General features: G+C 40.3%; 1 protein-coding gene across 4 annotated transcripts in view; it reads right to left on the reverse strand.

The window, feature by feature from the left end:
• The window catches only part of DCUN1D4 (defective in cullin neddylation 1 domain containing 4), a 68,314-nt gene that overhangs the window by 12,520 nt on the left and 33,361 nt on the right, over positions 1-22,433 (reverse strand). For all 4 annotated transcript variants that reach the window (XM_068542991.1, XM_068542990.1, XM_068542992.1 and 1 more), the window contains 3 exons: positions 16,896-16,966; positions 11,505-11,596; positions 4,932-5,040 (listed from right to left, as the gene is read on the reverse strand). In XM_068542991.1, coding sequence (XP_068399092.1) covers positions 4,932-5,040; positions 11,505-11,596; positions 16,896-16,966 — 272 coding nt within the window. The remainder of the gene's footprint in view (positions 1-4,931; positions 5,041-11,504; positions 11,597-16,895; positions 16,967-22,433) is intronic.

The following is a 22,433-nucleotide window of genomic DNA, read 5'->3' on the forward strand; positions in this document are numbered from 1 at the left end:
GCTGGGAATAGTTTCTATTTCCACCAGCCACAGTGGAAAAAAATCTCATAATACATAGGGCCTTGGATAGAATCCTCAGAAGGGTATTATTGTCTTACTAGTGGGGTTAAGTCATCCCTAGACTGAGGCTGCTCTGGACCAGTCCTTTCAAAGGATCAATCTGATTCCAAGTAACTTAACTATATACCAGAAAAAAAAATTTAAATCCAACATTATTTAAAGGAATACAACAAACCCCAGCAACCAACAACATAAAACTCACAATACGCAGCATCCAACAAAGAAAGAATAAAAACTACTAGGAATGCAAAGAAGCGGTAACATATTGCCCACAGCCAAGATAAAAATTTTAACCAAGAGAAAGAGATACAGAAATGACAGATATGATGGAACCAGAAGACAACGTTGTTAAAACACCTGTTATAAACACATTCTAGATGTTCAAGAAGGTAGAAGAAAATATTACGATGAGAGAAATGGATATAAAAAGACACAAATAGAATTTCTAGAGATGAAAAATATAGTATCTGAAATGAAAAATATACTGGGGCTAGGATTAGCAGAAGAAAAGATCAGTATTAGAAGATATAGTAATAAATATTATCCAAAGGGAAAACAAAAGCAAAAAAATTGAACACAGTATCAGTAGCTTGCGGGACAATATCAAGCATCTAACATAGGTATAACTGTAGTCCCAGAAGGAAGAGAGAGGGAGAACAGAAGAAATATTTGAAGAAATAACAGCTGAGAAATTTCCTGATTTAATACAAACTGTAAGACCAAAGACCTAAAAAACTCAACAAACCTTAACCAGAATAAACATAAGGAAAATTATGCCAAGGCACACCATAGTCAACTTGCTGAAAAGCAGTGAAAAGAGAATAAAAGCCGTCAGAAAACAAAACAAGACAGTATGTTCAAAGGAATAATGAATGACACCAGACTTATCATCAGAAACTCCACGAGACAGAAAACAATGGAGAACTATCATTAAAGTACTACAAGAATAAATGGTCAATCTAGAATCTTTTATCCAGGGAAGTACCTTCTAAATTGAAGGCAAAATAAAAGCTTAGAGATTCATCACCAGAAAATCTGTACTATGAGAAATGCTGTAGGAAATTTTTTAGGCAGAAGGTAAATGATACCAGATAGAAACCTGGATCCACACAAAAGGAAGAAAGAGCACACAAGTGGTGTATATTTGGGTAAATATAAAAGATATTTTTGCCTATTTAAAGCGAAAATGATATTAATATATACTATGATCTGAATGTTTGTGTATGCTCCCCCCCCCCAATTCATATGTTGAAACCCTGATCGCCAAGATGATGGTAATAGGAGGTGGGGTCCTCAGCTGCAGAGAGCTCCCTCCTCCCTTCCACCACGTGAGCTTACGGCAGAAAGACACCTATCCTGCTGGCACTGTGATCGTGGACTTTCCAGCCTCCTGAATTATGAGAAATAAATGTCCATTATTTATAAGCTACTGAGTCTCTTGTATTTTGTTACAGCAGCCTGAACAGACTAAAACAATAGATTGTGAGATGTATAATACATGTATAAGTAAAATGTATGACACAGCAGCAAAAAGTACGGAAGGGCAAAATGAAAGTGCACTATTGTAAAGGCTCCTGCATTATACATGAAGTGGTATAATATTATCGGAAGATGGACTGTGAAAATTTAAAGATGTATACCGTAAAGCCTAGAGCAATTGCAAAAAAATGAAACAGAGACACAGCTAATAAGACAATAGTGGAAAAGAATGATTAAAATGGAATCTAAAAAAACCCCTCAATCCAAAAGAAGCCATGAAAAGAGGAAAAAAGGAACAAAAACAGATGGGACAAAAAGAGAAATGAATAGCAATTTAGGAGATGTAAACTTAACCATATCAATAAATACATTAAATGTAAATTGTTTAAGCACCTCAAGACATATATTGTCAGACCCAACTATGCATATGCTATATATAAGAAACCCACTTTAAATATAAAGGCACAAATAGGTTTTTAAAGAGGATGGAAGAAGATATATCATACAGACTTTAATAATAAAAAAAAAAAAAGCAGAAATGGCTATATTTGTATCAAAGTAGATTTCAGAACAAGGAATATTATCAGAGATAAAGAAAAACATTTCATAATGCTAGAGGGTCAATTCTTCAAGAGGACATAATACTAAGTCTATCTAAACCTAATGCCTGAGCTTCAAACTACATGAAACAAGAAATGATACAAATGACAGAAGTAATTATAGTCGGAGAGTCCAACATTCCTCCCTCAGTAAATGACAGAACAGCAGGCAGAAATCAATAAGGATACAGAAGACCTCAACAACACTATCAACCAACGTGACCTAACTGACATTTATAAAACATTTCACCAAACAGCAGCAGAATATTCATTCTTTTCAGGTACACACAAAACATTCATCACAGCGGACCATATTCTGGACCACACATCAAGCCTCCCTGCATTTTAGTGTACTGAAACTGTCCAGAGTATGTTCTCTGACCACAGCAGAATTAACGATAGAAAGATTACTTGGAAAGTCCTAATAGTTGGCAAATAACACAAGCCAACACACTTCTAAATAACCAATGAGTCCAAAACAGCCACAAGGGAAACTGGAAAATATTCTGAACTGAATGGAAATGAAGACACAACACCTCGACACTTGTGGGATACAGTTAAACCAAACAAAACAAAGGATTCAATAACAAACTCATCTTACAGCATATTTTAGCTAAACTGAAATCTATTTGGTAATGATTAAATACGGGTGGTTGTTATTCATCATTACATAAAGGGGCTTAATTTGCTGATATTACTGATACTCTCCTTAAAAGGCAAAGATCTCTGTGGGCTGCTCCCAGGGATATGATGAAAGAAAACAGGCACTCCCTTAACCTGTCAGAAAAAATGCAGGCCTGTACCCAAACTCCAAGGCGCAGCTAGAGGGACACGAGGGCCATGTAAGTGCGGGCACGTGTTCTCTCCGGGGCAGGAGGATTCTGTGTGACAGTGGAGGCACGTGGCTTGGGCCCAGAAGCCCGACGCTGAAGAGAGCAGTCGGGGGAGAGACCTGGCTCCAAGCAGAGCCTGGCGGGACAAAAGGCAGGCAGCAGAGAGGCGGGGGCAGGCGGCAGGTTCAGCGCACTGCTGGTTCGACGTCAGCACAACACAGGCGTCTTGTGGGAGAGGAAGCCTGGGACTGGACTACGAGGGCCTGGAGGGAGCCGCAGACGCGACCTGGAGCCAGAACCTGAGTTTGAGTCCTGAACCTACTGCTGAGCAACGCGGCGGCCCTGCCCCAAGTTCCCCACTCCTCTGTGAAGGAGGACAAAACCATCCCATCCGTCACTCAGCTGCGGGGGGAGCAACTGTACCATCCACACGGTGGTGAAGCACTACACTCACACGGAGGCGATGGGTGCAATGGCTCGGTGAGCTGAAGGTGCCCGAGTGGCCCCAGGATGAAGGAGGATGGACGACACCCTACTGGTGTGAGTGTGGGTGAGAAGGGACAGAACGTGGACGCAAGGCCACGGCAGCAGTACAGGCGAGGGGCACGGCCTCAACCCCAAGGCTGTGGTGGAAGCACCAAGAAAGAGGCAACAGAAGGGGCCTCGGTGACCAGCCGAGAAGGGGATGGAAAGCCAGGGAGGAGCAAAACGGAAGCCAGTTCTAAAGCAGTGGATATGTGGGAAAATTTGACCCTCAAACAAGGAAGTTAGAAAATATTTTCGTGAGAAGGCATGATGCTTCTAAACAAACTTTTGCCCATACAATAGGACACTGCTGACTTTGGAAGGAAAAAAAATCTCATGAAACAAAACATTTAATCCTAAAAACTATGCATCTATTCTAAAAGCATCTGGCAAACAAATTCTATATACAATTACACAAACGCTGTTTAGTAAAACACTGCAACTGAATTTCACCATATTACTTCTAACATCTATAAATTTTCATGCATGTCCTGATTTTACTTGAAGGTTGCAAAAATTCACAAGTGAGGACATCACAGTGAACTACTAATGTGTTATTATAGATGCACCGGAACTCATCAGCAAATAAACCTTTGGCTGAGCTAACAGAGCCAAAGTGAAGAAAAAGTGAAAAGATCAACAAGGTGGTAAGAAAAAAGAATTATTTGTCACTGAGTTCTCTGCTTAAAAAAAAAAAAAAAAAAAGATTAAAAAGAAATCATCAATCAAGAAAGCCTAGTCACCTGAACCCACCAAACACACAAACATAACAGAAACCACCATTCTGCAATAAAGTGTAATCGTATATATGGGCCGTGGACAGTGAATGAACACAATGCCAACTTATACCTCAGAATTCGCTACTTACGGTGACCAGGCTGAAAAATACAGCTTTATGTCACTCCAGTAGAACCACCTATTCACCTACTTGGACTGGCTCACTACGTGACAAACAAGATGATCACTTCTCAAAATGATGACTAGAAACTATGTTTGAATAACGTCCACTGAAATTAGCTTACGTTTGAAATTCAAACGATTTTCAGATACGATATAGCACCCAAAATGAAACTGGCTTTGATCTGACTAACTTATTCCAGTAAACTCAATGGGTGAAGCTTTGCTGTTTCATGAGAAGGAAAAGATTTGTCAAGCTTACCTAAGAGACATTTAGAACAGTGTCTATTACATGCCCATTTACAAATTACTTCTAAGCCAATCTCAAGAGCTATTAATAGTCTGTCACTAGAGCTTTTTGCTGACATACCACATTCTTGCCCAGAATCAGTTAGTGTAGAAAGTGTACACATAGAGAGAAATTCTAACTAGCATCCTGGGAGTAGCTTATTCAACTTCCTTGCTGTAGTACATAAAACAAACCTCAAAAGGGGAGGGAGAGAGAGGGAAACATCTGGATAGGCTCCAGAGAACTCACCCGTGCAAAGTCAAACGCATATCTGTAAATAAGTTTAAAGTTTGTAGAATCATTTAATAATGATCTTAAGTAATCCAAAGTATTTCTGAGTTTTTCTGTTGTATCACATCTAGAAAAACAGAATAAAGGCAAATTATAACCCGAGTTTTTTTTTTTTAACGTGGGGCAGTAATATAAAACACAATACCAAAAGACAATAAAAACCCTGGAGTTGGAACATGTCCACGATGAGCTATTTTTTTTCCTACACTTTTTATTTTAAGAAATTTCAAATGTACGGAAAAGTTGAAGGCCTAGTAAATACGCACCCATATACCCATCCCCTGGGTCCACCACGAGCACTGTCACATTTGTGCTTGCTCTCTCACATACGTGCACTGTTTCCTGTACCATTTGAAAGTAAGTTGCCAACATAATACCACTTTCCTCCTAAACACTTCAATGCCATCATCACTCTTAATATCCTAGAAATGTTAACTTTCTGAGCTAATATACGACCCATGGGCAAATTTCCCAATTTTCCCCCAGCTGCTTCTTTTCATCCGGGATCCAGTCAAGGCTCATGCACTGCTTTCAGGTATCTATCTCCTTAGTATCTAGAAGGTGTCCAGCCTTTTTTCTTTCTTTCTTGACAATGTCATTTTTTAAAAAACCAGACTAGTTGTTTTGCAGAATCTCAGTCTGTCAGATAATTTCCCTATGATTATATTTAGATTAAGTGCTCATGATAAGAACTCTCCACGTGATGTCCTTCTCAGTATACCCGTGAGGAGGCTCATAAAGTCAGTCTGTCCCATTACTGGTGATATTAAGTTGATTCATTTGGTGAAGGCAGCGTCCACCAGATTCTCCACTTAACGGTACTCTTCGCCCTTCTGAAACGGTGTGTAATCTGGGGGATGATACCTTGAGACTGACAATCCTGTTCCTCAACAACATTTCACCAGGTGAAACATTTTAGCATCTGTTGATGATCCCTGCCTGAATCAGTTTTACATCTGAAGGTACAAAATGGTGATTTTTCTAATTCTATCATGCTTTTACACTTACAGGCTGGAATTGTTCTATAAAGAGTTCTACTCACCATCTTTCTTACTTTCTGGACTTAAGGATTTTTGCCTTTTACTCAGTGTTATAATCTGCTACTGTCTTCATTCTTTTTGATGCATAAATTGTCCTTGTTTGGGCAGTGGCCCCTTCAAGCTGGCTCCAGTGTCCTTCTGACATGGCCCCCGTCAGTCTCTGAGCACGTCCTCACTTTTCTGGCGCAAGATATTCTAGCTCACCTTGTACTCTCTCTACCCTAAACTTGAAATCAGCTATTTCTCCAGGGAGCCCCTAGTGATGACAATCTATTTTCACAGGTAAGTGACACACTGTTTATTTTTCTTAAGTAGACTGATTGGTTATTTTTACAAACTAATTTTCTGTTCATAATATCTAGCCCTTAAAAATGAGAACAAAGAGTCATCATTTTCACTGACAATATTAAAGCTTTTCAATGCTGCATGTGTATCCTTGCGTTTCTCTGTAGAGCTTTTACCTCCTACTAAGTATAGACAATACATATTACAAGTATTATCAATGTAAATATTTTACATACTTTATAAGCTAAAATATGGTTCATAACAGAGTGTACTAATGTATTTTTAGCAATAAATTTGTGAAAGCTTTTTTTTTTTTTGGAGCTATCTACAAAAAACTCCCCAGGATCTATTGAGATGATAAAATATCTAAAAGTCAAAAGTTACAGTAAATATTTCATTTCTATGAGTCTACAACAATTTAGAATGTGCTTTGTTTCTTCCTGATGTTTTTGAAAACTAAAAAAGATTAAAATTAGACTTTTAGAAGTCAGAAAAGCCTTCTTTAAGGGACTGACATGTAAGCTGAGAGCTGAAAGATAGGTGGAAACTAGATGTTTTTGGAGGGGAGGGCTTTCCACATTAAAGGAACGGTATGTGCAAAGGCCCAGTGGCAGAAGGGAGCATGCCAAGTCCAAAGGCTAAAAGAAAACCACTGTGACTGGATTGGGTAGAGTAAGAGGGGAAGTGGCCCAAGATGAAGCTGAACGGGAGGTAGGGCCAGACCACAAAGGGTTTTTGTGGTCCACAGTGGGTTTTTTTGTTTGTCTTGGGAGGTTTTTTTGAATCCTAGAAACAATGGAAGCCACCTCCTATCATGGGAGAGACCGTGATCAGGCTTCCATCTTGAAAAGCTCACTCTGGATCTCTGCGGAGAAAGGTTAGGGAAGGAAAAAAAGAGACACTGACTGATAGCCTAGTTACAGAGATTTACTGCCAGAACCCAAATGAGGGTTGCTGGAGGCTAAAAGGATGCACAAGAAAGCAGTAAGTAGAGCCTGTGAGGTAGGAGTGGGAGCAGGGCTTACCTTGCATTGGGCACTCTACTGTATGGCTCGATTTTCTTATCATGTATATAAATAACGAATAATATTTTATCAGTAATAATATGGGGGAGGATCAAAGAGGAGGGAAACCAGCTAACCCCAAAACATCTAAGGCCAAGGTTCCCCTCGTCATTTGGAAAGAAGGTTAAGGACGAAAACCACAGGAAACTGGCCAGATTTGGGCCAGTGGTTTAGTTTAGTTAGTCCTGTCCAATGAAAGGAAGAAGAGCAGTTGTTTGTTTCATCAGATTCTAGAGCAGGAACCACTCATTTAGATGACCATTGCATAGCTAAAAGAAAATAAAGTCGCTGCAAGGTGAATATGACGTCTGCAGCGTGCCTGGAAGCAAGTCCAGCCACACTGGCAAAGACGTCCCTACGTCTGCAAGACGCTCGGAGTGCTCATCTGGAGTGTCAAGCATAAAATGCCCAAAGTAAAATTTTCACTTCATGCATCTATTAAGGATGGGTTAGAGACGATACTGTCAATAAGGGGTTTAATCTGCTTTAAAAGGGGTCTTGTCCTGTGGAGACTGTGGACTAACCCCCATCAGGGAGACAGGCCGCTGAGTCACCCTGTCTGAACCGCACGTTGCCATCTAGTGGCCACTCAACAAGGCCATCTGCAGAGGGGCTCAGTTCAAACAAAGGGCCTGTGAAGAAACAGGCTCCGCCTGAGACTTTTCAGAAAGCAGCCACATCATTCAATACATTTCCCCCTGCTTTTCTGTGTACCACGTACAAGGAAACTTGCGGTGGTCATACAGGGACAGTGCCAAACCGCTAAGGGGCATCTTTCCCCGTAAGAAAATACGCATATACTGTGGAATGAAATCATTGCTTGTTTGAACTCTGCGGCTGTAACACAGTCAGAAGCAACAAGAATCAGGATAATAATCCTCAAAGGTTATAAAATCAAAGGTAGTTCTCTCCCATTACCCCGGGACAGCCTTTGCCCCTTCACTTGGTCAGCCCAAAGGTATTTTTCCAGCCCGTCACCAGTTCTCTGCAAAGTTAGCTACAACTCTAACACACTTTTTTGGGGTTTTGTTTTGTTTAGCTTAAACACTCTATAAGCTTAATTCATCAGAGGTAACTTTAAACCACACGTTGGAACAAGGCAATAAAAAAAACAGTCAATTAAAACAAGAGCTGGGAACTCCCTGGCAGTCCAGTGGTTAGGACTCGGCGCTTTCACTGCCAAGTGCAAGCCATGTGGCCAATAAATAAATACATAAATCAATCAATCAAGAGCTGTGCCTTCTCTGAGAACGACTGCGGGAACTTGGGGATAGATGTTCCCTACCAGCTGCTGTCACTGCTTCCAAGAGTCACAAAACATGGCCCTGGAGAGGCCAAGCACACAACTCCAGATGGCATCCAGGAGACTGATTTCTGGGTGCCCTGGGGAAAGCCACATTTCATCACTTCAACGTTCCTGGTTTTAGGGACATTACCAGGGACACCCAGGAAGTGGCAGAACCGATTCAAAACTCTCTGGTTCCAAAACCCATGGGCTTCCTATTTCTAGCATGCGCTCACTGTACAGTTACCATTTTTTTAGAAAAGGTTTTGTTATATACACTTTAATTCCAGCTTGAGTCCGTAAAACTTCACTGGACAGGTTTAATAAAGCCAAAAATGAGAAAAAAAGAAAAAATCCAAATAGAAGACAAAATAGATCATTCAAAAGATGGACTACTTTCCATCTTTAGAGCATATAAAGGATTGGCCTCTGAGTTTTCTTATTTATTGGGTGCAAATACCTTATAAATGCAAGTAGCATAAAGAGAAGTGACCTTATTAATTCTGGATATTCTGCCTGAACACTGCTTCCAAGCTCCTGCCCCAAATGGACTTTGTCTTGTTCATGGCTTTTGTTTCCCCAGGACCTAGAATTCTGTGCTTGGCACACCTCTGCCACTCAAATATTTGCTGAACAAATGACGAGCCTAGGGAGGCAGGAGGGGAAGGGGGAGGAAGTTCTTAAAACTTGAAATTGTGCTATTTTTGAACTACAAAGAACCTTAAAGGTTATTGTGAGTAATCACCTTCACCTCACTGATGAGGAAACTAATCTCAGAGTTTCATCTCACAAAAGAAAGCAGATTCCTCAATTCCTTTACAGTGGATCAGGTTTGTTACTACACTGTAAACTGCGAGGGCCAAGTGGCAGCATTCTATGGGAATCCACCTGCCACTACCCGTGTCACACAAAGCGGCGAGCAGAGTTCCCCACAAAGAGCTTGTGGGGCGCCCCCCCACCCCATGAACACACGCGGAGGCCTCTTCCAGGAAACTGTGTATTTCAATTCCCAGGCGACGCAATCCTCAAAACATGGGCAAGGCCTGGCACGGGGTGATATTCTTCTGTAAAGGCAAATGTAAAAACGAATCTAGAACTGTACAAAAATGGATACTACACCCGCTTAAGACACATGAAACTGTGCCTGAAGAAACGCTGATGGTGCCTTCTCTAAAGCCATGAATAAAATCTTGATTTGGCTGTGCATTCATCATTACAAGGATACTTAAAAAGGAGCAGCCATCACGTGCTCTATCCGGAAAGCAACAAAGGGAGGCAGCACGGAAAACAATGCAGGAGTTAGTAGGCTGGAAATTGTAAGGAGGTGTTCCCCAACACGACATACACAATTTTAAGAGAGTCCAGAGACTTAACCCTAAAATTCTAGAGCATGCTGAGAGGAAAGCGTATCTGTAAAAGGGTGATTTGGCTTTTACCTAAAACACACTTGTCATCAGACAATAGCTGTCAGAGGAAGAATGTGACTGAAGAATCAGAAGTCTTAGGTTTTCCTCCCATCCTACCACTTTCTTTCACAAATCAAATACCCCTTCTAAGCCTCAGTTTGCCCATCTGTAAAATGTGCAGGGTAAAGCCTGATCTGCCTAGGTAGCTGTGAGGCTCAAATGAAAGAACAGTGAACAGGCCTCATAAAACTACTAAAACACAACGAAAATGAAGCACTGTTACCAATGCCAAAGGGACAATGATATTGAAAGTTGACAAATTACAAAATTATTTAAATAAAACCATAAAACCATTTCAATCCCAATTTTAATCCAGTAAAAACTGAAGTCTATTATTCCTAGTTAAAGCAAAAAGAAAGAGAAGCCATTCAAGTACTTTAAATCAGTTACTGTATTAAGAATTAGCACTTCCCCTTCAAATATCATTTGAAATGTTTCATCATCCACCTCAAGTGTATCTTTCAATGAATAAAAGAGAATGACAATTTGTTTTCTTGAGTGAAACTCTTAGCAAGCACACACACGTAAACACACACGCACAGACACACATGCATGTAAGCACGAAGTGAACACATAAGACCACTGATTTTTTTCCCTCAATTCTGGCCCAGGTAACATAAACAGAATCTTTATTATTATTATTTTTTTTAATCACTAGAGTAATGAAGTTCTAACTTTTCCCAAAGCTAATATCAGAATATATCAAATAAAAGATATTGAGTATCTTTACTTATAAGTTATACTTTACTCAACTTTTCTCACTAATTATAAACCAGATGCTAATACTTTGATTTTAAACCTGCGCTGTCCAATATGGTAGCCACTAGACACATGTGGCTACTGGGCACCTGAAATACAGCTAATGAAGACTGAGATGTACCATAAATGTAAAATATACACCAGATTTTCAAGATTCAATATGAAAAAGAAGGTAAAACAGCTTTTTAAAATATTGGTTACATGTTGGAATGATAGTATTTTGGATATTCTGGATTAAGTACAATATATTAAAATAAATTTTACCTGTTTCTTTTTACTTTTTTAAATGTGGCTATTAGAAAATTTTAAATTATACACGTGGCTCACATATATGAGAAAAGGATGGCCTATTTCTATGGAGCTGCTCTAGAAGAATACTAAAATAAACGATATACATTATATAAAAACTTTAATTTCTAAAATTCATCCATTATAGCCCTCCTCATCATAGGAAAATGGGGCTTGGTCTTCACACCTATGGCCACAGGTGAAGCCTGCCCAGATCCCCTGGCGTTCCTTCAGTCACCCAAACCAGGCTCGATGAGACCCCAGGGGGGAGGCAGGCAGGCAGCGAGGGGAGGGCAAGGACACCCACCCCCCCACCCTTGCCCCAGGGTAGCCTCAGGACTTACTGTAGAGACGTCATTCCTTTTAACCATTCCTGTAGAGTAAAATAACCCATGTTTTGTGCATCCAATTTCCAAGCTAGGACGAGCATAACTACCTGTTTAAAACAAAACAAAGCAGAAAGACCAATCAAATAAGGAGGACAGACCTCAGCAATTAAATACATTAACATCAGCCAAATGCTTCAGTCCACAGTAGTTTAGTCACTGAAATATGAACAAGGTAACTTCAAAAATGAGTTCTAGTTTGGCAAACATCTAAAAGTTTGATAATTCAGTCTGCTGACAAGGGTTTGGAGAAACATGACTTCTTATGATGCCTGAGGGTGGAAGTGTAAAGCCATTAACCTCTCCCGAGGGCAGTTCTGCAGTATGTATCAAAACTGAAACCAGCAGTTCCACCTATGGAAAGTTATCTCACAGATACACCTGCACATATACACAAAGCTGTATAGTCAACAAGACTGACTACAGTACTATTTGTAGTAGCAAAAGACTGAAAACAACCAAACATCTACTAATAAGGAACTACTTAAATACTTCTTTGCTAAACACATTCCATACAAAAGAATACTATGTCACCAGTGAGACAAATGAAGTGGAGCCATCAGTACAAATATGGAACAGTTTCCAAGATTTATTAAGTGAAAATAAAAAGAGTGAGGTACAGAACAGAGTGTTAAAAACCCAAACGGTAGGTGGTGGGACACGGACAGTGAACTCGATGTTTGTGAGTTCAACTACATACACTGGGGAAATGATTTTAAAGTAGCCCAACACTCCACTTCGGTGGCACTGTGCCTGCAATGAGCGCAGGATGAGCGGACAATCACTCAATCACTTCTCAGTGGGGCGCCATCCTTGCTTTCAGTGCATCTTCTGAAACTGTGCAGACATGAGGAACTGTGACAACTCGGGCTTTTGGCACCGCTCGTCACTTTTTCACTCAGCTGCTTTAGAGAAAAGGTGGCACCGAGACAGTGATGGTGAGTTTAATAAATACCTAAAGGTATAAAAGACAAAATTTACATTTCCAAGATGCCTCCAACTGGAAGCTCTCCAGGGCTCTTACACAGGGACAGAGCTGAGGCCGCCTGGATTGGGGGATGAGGAGGAAGCTCTCCCATCCTGTCTACCTCAAAGACCCAAGACAAGGTGAGGGGTAACTAAAAAAGAAAGTATGCCACTCCTAGAGAGGTAAAGAAGAGGGACAGGGCCTTCCTAGGACCGTCCTAGGAAGTTTTGCCACTCTGCAAGGCTGGCTATCTCTGGACAGTCATTCATACAAAAGGGAACCCAAGTACAAAAGTGGAGCTCACACATACACTGTTGAATGGCTATATGTCCATTTGTTGTAATAAAAAAAGAGAAGGCAATGGGAAGAAAATAAATGTTTCTGTATACAGTTGGCCAGGGACTAGCATACTCTGCATTTGGCAGTTAATCTGATTTCTTTACCCAGGACCTAAATGCTTCATTTCAACTAACAGAAGAACTGCCCCAAACCATTAAACTACAATCCATGTGCCCAAATGGGTCAGATGGTGGTGACGGTGAAAGGAATCGGGGTGACATAACATAAAAAAATGAGGCAAGCCAAGAAATGGAAGCAACCTAAATGTCCATTGACAGATGAATGGAGAAAGAAGATGTGGTATATATAGATAATGGAATACTACTCAGCCATAAAAAAGAATGAAATAATGCCATTTGCAGCAACATGGATGGACCTGGAGATCATCATACTAAGTGAAGTAAGTCAGACAGAGAAAGACAAATACTATATGATATCACTTATATATGGAGTCTAAAGTATGACACCAATGAACCTATCTATGAAGCAGAAACAGATTCACAGACACAGAGAACAGACTTACGGCTACCAAAGGGGAAAGGCGGGGGCGGGGAGGGATCAATTAGGAGTTTCGTATTAACATATACACACTACTATATATAAAACAGATCATCAACAAGGACCTACTGTATAGCACAGGGAACTCTACTCAATATTCTGTAATAACCTACATGGGAAAAGAATCTGAAAAAGAATAGATACATGTATGTGTACGACTGAATCACTCTGCTGTACACCTGAAACTAACACAATGTTGTAAATCAACTATACTCCAATATAAAATAAAAATTAAAAAAAAAAAGAGCATCAACATATTTTTAGGCTGTTATCCCTGAAAATGAATCAAAAAATACAATTTTGCACCTGCCTTATATTATTTTTTGTAATAGAACCAAAGTGTTTAAAAATCCCAAACAACAACAAAATGCAAAATAAAAGCATAACACTCCCCACCATAATGAGGCAAGCAGCCACTCAGAAATCACTTTAGATGATTTAATTAGGCCCTGAGAGCCAAAAGGCACATGAAGGACTCCAGAACAACAGCATTCAGGAGGTTCAGAAGGTCTGTCCTTTCAACTGCCAATGAGCTCGTTTGTAGACTAAAAATCTCCAGCTTTGCTTAATTTATAACTGGAAGATTAATGCAAAGCTTTCTCTTGGTGCTGACTTTATGGTTTTCTACTTTGGAGATTAGTTTCAGTGAGAATCCAGTAAATCTCTAGGACCTATCAATCAAATATCAATTCAATCAGTACTTACCCATTTTTTTTAAGTCACTAGGTTTTTTAGATTTTACAAATCTAGATTAAAAATCTAGAATCTAGATTACTAATCTAGATTCTAGATAACTAGAACTGATAAGTGAACCAATTTTTCTACATATTATGCACATCACCACAAAATATGATTATTAAATTGGTTAGAAAATGGTGACTTAAGAGACCAGGGGCCTACTAGGAAGGATTTTCCAGAAAGAAGGAGTTAACGTGTTCTTCAAACTATTCACACATTAGTGGATTTTCTCCTCATCCCTCAGTTTTTCTTGGAATTCTGACTCCTATGTATCTATTTACATATTTTCTAATTCAAACTTCGTATGTTCTCAAACATTATCTATACTCAATCCTCTATTAGAAGGATTAAAATTTCCACATAAATACTTGTTAAGTTAAAAAAAAAAAAAAAATGGTTATGGTAAAGGAACACACATACAAGCATGCATGTAATGTGGCCAAACAGCCAAAGCAGATATTCACAATGGGTACTTCTTTACACAAACAGACCTTTCCCTAGTACAGCTAATAAGGAAGCTAGCTACTTAAAGGATTTTGCTGTTACCTTAGTAAATGGAAGTTGAACTGAATTTTACAAGCCTGCTTAAATTTCATAAGCTATAAATATCAGGCAAGGTGAGGGTTTTAAATACTTTAAAGTGCTCACTCATCAATGCAGACAAGCCTGTAAAAAACTATTTTTGTGCTGGTTTTTCAAACAATTTTTAAATTGGGATGTATCCACAATTGATGGCTTATCAGAATTTACTTAACATTTTTCCTTTTTAGTGATGAATAGAATTAAAAAATTCTATTAGTGGCATCTTAGAATTGAAGTACAGGAATCAATGCTTTGGAATAATAGTCTGAATTCAGTCGTTCAGTCTTCTATGTGATTCAACATTTCAAGACTATTTCTACTGCTACAGAAATAGAGAACCAAAGACTCATAATTGCCAAAAAACGATAATAAGAGTAGCTATTTTTTATTGAGTACTGGTATTTGGGGCTGAGGAACTTTAAAGAGCTGGGCCTCCCTGTTTTCTCGGTTAGAATCAGTGTCAGCACTCCTCCCACCCGACAGGCCTTTCTGGCCCTGAGAGGAGATGCCCACCTGATCCCTCTCACACTGGCGGCCCGATACCTCCCAGCCTCCCCACCATCGGGCCCTGCTACCCACCCCTCTGATCACATGCTGATTACTGTCCCCCGGGTGGAACCTCTGGACCTCCTCTCAGGCCCAGCTCACTCTCGCCCCTTTTACACTACTGTCCAGAAAACACTGCCAACCTTGGCCCAGCCCCTGTCAGAAAACTTCCTTCTTAAGGTCAGTGAAATGTTTTTGTCTGTCTATGACTAGGCTATGGACTAGATCAGGCAAAATACTACTGACCCAGCTGTCCCCAAACCTCTGTACCAAACTCAATAATTTATCAAGACACCTGAACTAGATTACATTAAAATAAAAATACAAGACTAAAATCCATGTAGTAAGTTAAAGACAGTCCAAAGGCTCTTTAGAAAATTTACAGTGTTACTTGGGGGGGAAGTGGGAAGGATGGAGGCATAGAAATGGTAACAAAAATTTTTTTTTTAAATTAATTTATTTGTTTGTTTGCTTGTTTTTATTTTTGGCTGCGTTGGGTCTTCATTACTGCGCACGGGCTTTCTCTAGTTGCGGTGAGCGGGGGCTACTCTTTGTTGCGGTGCGCGGGCTTCCCTTGTTGCGGAGCACGGGCTCTAGGCACACGGGCTTCAGTAGCTGTGGCTCGCGGGCTCAGTAGTTGTGGCTCGCGGGCTCTAGAGCGCAGGCTCAGTAGCTGTGGGCTTAGTTGCTCCGTGGCATGTGGGATCTTCCCGGGCCAGGGGTCGAACCTGTGTCCCTTGCATTGGCAGGTGGATTCTTAACCACTGCGTCACCAGGGAAGCCCAACAAAATTTTTTTAAAGAAAAAAGTGTGAAGTCTCGAAGAGCATGATATGCATGGGTACCAGATATCTCACCAACAGTCTGAATGAAAGGGATGATCCCTTGAGAGCTCTTCCAGAGCATAAATTCATTTAGGATATAAGAGGTATTTGTTAAATTGGAGGCTGATGTAATATTAAACTGCATAGTTAATCAGTCACAGCATTTGTATAATGTTTCATTTTGCAGTAAGACAAATGTGGGAATAGGAAAAAATATTCAAAAATAACATGATGATAAGAATTATGCAAAAATAATGAAGCATATAAAAAAACTTCTAATTAAATGTTTTAAAGGAAATACTTAGGGGCTTTACACTAAAAAGCAATCACTTTCTGAGCTAAATTCAACTGGAAATGAAGGAGCTGTGAAAAAACCTTTTTAATTATAACCTATTCAAAACCCTTATGAATAATTAATTATTCAAAGTCCTGGACAAACTCTACATTAGGCTGGAACAACTACGGAGGGGGACAAAGATACACAAAGCCCTCAGTCCCCCAGTTATCCGTCATGGTAGGCACACATGCCCACGCCACTTTTTAAACATCTAGTTTAATTACTTTATTACCGTACCTTTTAGAGACAAGAAGTTAAATGAGAGAAAAAAATGACTGACTGTAGTTACAGCATACCAATTGCAAAAAAACTTTTGCTTACAAACCAATTTAGAATTGGAACTTATTTCTTAGACTGCCTCATAAAAACTAATGCACCCTTACATCTTCATTGTTGCTTTTTTTGCCAAGAGACAAAATCAGATCAACTGATCTACCCAAATTAGTAAGTTAGACTTACATTTTCTGGTTCGACACCAATGTCTTCACAAAATTTCTCCATGCCTTCGGGACCTACAACATCATCTGTACCTGTGATGAAATGCAATTTATAGAAATTAAATCTAACCATGTACATACACTATTACTACTATAGTAGTATTATACTGTTAAAATACTTATTATGAAAGTAAACTTAGATCAAATAACACTTAAAGACCATAAATCCTTTCTGAAGGAAGAAATCACCAAGAATATATTGAAAAATATTCTAGAATTTCAGTTCTATCTTTGAAGGATTCTGTTCTGCACACTTAAGTCAGTTTATGGCCAAGTCCTTCAACCTGTGGACAGATGTACACATAATTCATGTCTAAAGATAAGGCTACAGGCATTCAATTCCTGTTCTTTAAAGTAGCTTAAATCTCTATTCTTATTTTGGTAATAATTTCAACACATACAGTAATTTTTGGAAACACAGCAAACCGCCACCTAATATTCTTTATAAAACTAATTGGGAGATAACATAATTGTTTCTTTTACACAGAAAAAAAAACAAGCAGTCTTTTTGTTCTAGACAAGGCAATAACCCCTTTCTTCACATTCCACATTATCTCTGTTTCTTCCTGAAAGAACTGTCCCCATGTCCCAGCTCTACTGTAGCCCCCATTCGTTCTTCAACCACTGCAATCTGGTTTTTGCTCATCTCCCTCCACTGCAACTCTTCTTGCCAAGGTCACCAATAAACTCCTAATCGCCACATCCAGTAGACACAGTCCATCTTTATTTTATGTGGCTTCTCTGTGGTAGCTGAGATTATCCTCCTGTAGCGTCTCAACGGGGGCACCACCAGAAACAGAAACTGAGGCATCATCCTGGAGTCCCCCCCTTCTCCTACATTCTCCAGGGCCAATCAGTTACCAAGTGTGCTGCCAATTTTACTTTCCAAATATTTCTTAACTGCACTGACCTGTTCAGATGTCATTCTCTCACTTAGATGACCACAGCAGTCTCCTCAGGATCTCCCTAATTCCAGAGCCTCACCCCACTCGGACGCATCCCTTACAAAGCCACCTGGAGGGTCCACCTCAAACACAAACTCTTTCGATTTTAAGTTCCCTACTACCTACGGGTAAAGTCCAAAGTCTCCGGCATATCAAATAAGGTTCTCTATGATCTACCGCGTCCCTTCCTCTTCAGCGTCATAGCTTTCCACCTTCGTATCAAGTTTCTTGGAAATAAAAGAATCAAATAGATATTGCTGAATGAATAAAAATTAAGATCCAGAAACACCGACCCATTGTTTGCTATGCACACACATCCTGACACATACCCAACGCAGTACTAACTCTTTGTGGCCACAGCCCATCTCCCTCTCCCCTCTCCCCACCTTCCCATGCCAGCTTCTTCAATCTTTAAGACAGGAACCATACAGGCAGTCCTCCCAATCTCCCCACCCCCAGCAGCGGAGGCTGGGTCAGGCAGTCCTCTGTGACCCCGTGCAATGCTAGGAATGCTTTTCTCACATTTGCATTAAGTCCCAACTCATCTACCTTTCCTTCTAAGTTCCTCAAGTGTAAGAGCTATTTATTCTTTTTTTTAAAAAAAGAAAAAATTTTATTTATTTGGCTGCGTTGGGTCTTAGTTGTGGCACACGGGATCTTTTACTTGCGGCATGCGGGATCTTTAGTTGCGGCATGTGGGATCTAGTTCCCTGACCAGGGATCGAACCTGGGCCCCCTGCATTGGGAGCACAGAGTCTTAGCCACTGGACCACACAAGAATCACTCTACAATCTTCCATAGACTTCAGATCTAGCAAGCTGCCAAGACCAGCAGGATCCACCATCTGAAAATGTTTCAGTTTCATTCAGATATTATCTACCGGGCACACCCTGGAGCGATGCGCTGTAGAAGTGGCTGAAGAGGAGTAATACATGGTCCTTGCCCTCCAGGAAGGGAGACAAAGCATAAGAGTAATTTCAATACAGTAATAACTAGATCACAATAAAAGTGTAAGGTGGTTGTTCTCAACAAAGGATGACTATTAAAATCACCTTGGACAGTCTTGTGTCACTTTTCTGCTTCTAATCCTTGGCTCCCCCTGAAGTCCAAACTCAGGCTCTTTCACATAATCTAGCCAGAGCAAATACTTTTTCTGCATGTGTTATTTTCCTTTTAATCACAAATGTGCTACTTTGTTACAAAGTTTTATTTCACATATTCAAATCTGTTACCTTTTTCTGGGACTTTCTTTTTTCTCCTTTTATTTTACATGTTTTTCTATGAATTCTTAATTTTTTTATCTTGATTATGGAGGGAAAATCAAATAAAAGTTTACTTAATTTTTAACTTAGTTTTTTGGGCAACATTAATACATGAACATGATACAAAATTTCATTTAAAAGTAAAACTGAAAATAAAAATGTTAGAAAAGCAAAAGTTTCCCCCTAACTTCTCTCTACTCCCCAGAGATGACCACTTATTAAAGAATTTCTGGGACTTCCCTGGTGGTCCAGTGGTAAAGAATCCGCCTGCCACTGCAGGGGACACGGGTTCGATCCCTGGTCAGGGAACTAAGATCCCACATGCCGCGGAGCAACTAAGCCGGCGGGCTGCAAATACGGAGCCCACGCGCCTCAACCAGAAAGCCCACGTGCCGCAAACTACAGAGCCCATAAATAAATAAAAGCATTTCTTTAAGAACCCTTCCCCAAATAAGCCATTCTATAAATCCTACCTGCAGAAATGTATATACATATTTATTTAGTTTCTAAGTTTTTCAGGCAATTCTCTTTGGCTTTCCAGGTACACCACAATTCAATCATTTCACCTTCAACGAATGATCATTTTTGCCTCCTCCTTTCCTGTATCCGTGCCCCTTCTTTCTTTCTCTTACCTAACAGCATTAGCTAATAACTCCCAAAACAATGGCAAATAAGAAGAGTGAGAGTGGGCATCTTTATCTCATTCTTGACTCAAATGAAAATACAGTTGGCATTTTATCACTTGGGTTTGAGTGTGCACAGCACCGCATGTGGGCACTCATGTGTATATTACACAAACGATATATGAAGACATTCACACGGTGAAATGTTCCAGTAAAGAAGTCCAGGTAAAATAGAGTAAAAAGAGAAGGCCTGCCTTCTTCCTTTCCTTACGAGACAGGCATGTATCCTCCCAGACCTTTTTGCTGTGTATTTATGTATGTGCAAATATACGGTGAAATGTAGCCCTGAATTTGTTTATCTATACCCATGGGTTCATACTGTACCTATAAATTCTACACCTTGCTTTTTTCACCGACTGTCTGATAATCTTCCTGTGAGAACACCTAGCTGACACACTTTACATTACCCCCCGTAGGTGACTGTGTGTGTGCGTATCCCATGTTTCATAGTTCTTTTCCTCATTCCACTACTGTAAAGCATTTAGGCTGTGACATTAAAGAGTAATTATTCTCATATGGAAGTATCCATCTATTACTATTTTGCTAAGAGGTTTGGTTGTAGGAACAGATGACTCTTTGGTATCTACTGACAGGACTCACTGGCAGGTGGTTGCACAGAGCTGAGAAAAAAAAAGGTACATTATAATCTTAAAAGATTTTTTGTCTTTGGCTTCTATTCTTCGTGATTTAAAAAAGCTCTTTTACTGCAACCTATTCTTGAGCCTGGCAAGCCACCTGCCCTTCCCCTGCCTGTGCACAGGGCCCTGGGGTCTCCCAGCTGGCTGTCCCACTCACACCCCCTCCAACCTGGCCTCCTCTCCCTGTCAATGCTCATTACAATGACGATGCTTCTCATTTGTTTGTCTGTTTGCCACACCAGAAAATAAGCTCTGAGTACAGCGCTCCTGTCATCCGCACACCAGAGCCTGGCACGTAGCAGGCCCTCAAAGGTTGGCTGAGGTACACTGGGCAGTGGTAAACATTAAGTTAGCCATGCTTTTTTCTTTTTTCCACATTTTATGCAATGCCATTGTCATATTACTTATATACACGTGCACTTGTGTGTTTGAAAAGAGCAGGGTTTTAACAATATGATCTGCAACGGCATGATGACTCATATGACGTTAATATTTTATCCTAAAAATATTAAATATAGCTTATCAGTCAACATTACTTAAAGGCTACCCATAATCCTGCTATCTACAACAACTTTTCCTTTTTTCTCATTATCATTCCCATGTACACATTTAGATCTATCTGTGATCACATTGTTCATTGGGATTATGGGTGTATATACACTAGATTTATCATTTTACCTGTAGAATTGAACAATCTTAATCTAATAAATAGGCTACTGGTTAACACAAAGTGGATTAAAAGTGGGTTTGAGGGAGATGGTTTAAAAGCTATAGAATGCCCTGGTGAAAGATACTAGAGGTACATTTAGAAGGCGGATGTACTGACAATAATCTAGAAAAAAGTGGTCCTCCCACTTTCACTGACATTTTAAGCAGGGGCCCCTAACTAAATATACTTAACCCTTTCATGAGAGCCCAAGGCGCTCACGGCAGAGTTTCCATAATCACACCATGCTGCATCACTGGGGCAAACGGGGCCATGCTGTCTCCTTTGCCAAGAAACCTTTGTCAGCAAAACCTTTGTCTCCTTTGTCTCTTAGCACCTGTTCCTGGTCCCAAATCTCACTTTGGTAAACCAAGAAACAACTCTGCTATAGAACCTAATCCAAAGTAGAGATGAAGGGCCTACAGTCAGGACTTGTAGAACTTTTATGACCTACATGTGTGAGCTTTAGTGTGACTCTGAAATGTTGGCACTTGTGTATCTGGTCTCATCTCTTACTGTTAGATATATTTCAGAAAGTGGAAGTTATTAGATAAATCATTTATGTAAAACTGGTTATTATAACGAAAAGAAATGGGATTCCAGTTTCAGACGGAGGTCTAAATAAGACACTCCCCCAACCTTGCCCCCAGCAATCCTTTCTAAAGTCACAGAGGACTCAAGTACCAAAGTACAAAAGGGAGTAAGCCTATAACCACAGAGAACAGGACAAGAGTCCCAGTGGAGAGCATTTCATTTATTAAATCTCTGAGAATCAGAAACTGAGTTGACAGGGATTTAAAAAGGTGAGAGGCTGCATCACAGGATGTGCAAAAGAGGGCTGGGACTAACTGGCCATGCAGGAGCTGGGAGGAGCTGGGCTCAGGCTAAAGGAGTGCAGAGGACAGAGGACAGAGGGCAGGGCAAGGGTGGAACTGAGAACTCTGGAAAGAACTAAGGTCCATCTGTGTAGCACAACTGCAGCACCAAGGCCCCTACCACCCTCCACTCCACTCCGGATTCAGTGCAGGGAGTCAACCAAAAGCAGGTGGCTCTCTCCGAGGGAACATGAGCACAGCGAGGGGGGCAGGCCCTCACCCTAGCACAGGGGGCCCACGGCCTCACTGTCTGCTCCCACAGACTTGCCCAGAGCACAACCTTCCAGGGACTTCTTGCTGTGCATTTTTCTTGAATAATATTTATCTTCAGTTTTTATTCATGTAGTTGGGATATTAAAAAATGAGGACTTCCCTGGTGGCGCAGTGGTTAA

This window comes from Eschrichtius robustus, chromosome 4 (assembly GCF_028021215.1).
Source record: "Eschrichtius robustus isolate mEscRob2 chromosome 4, mEscRob2.pri, whole genome shotgun sequence".
Classification (NCBI taxonomy): Eukaryota; Metazoa; Chordata; class Mammalia; order Artiodactyla; family Eschrichtiidae; genus Eschrichtius; species Eschrichtius robustus.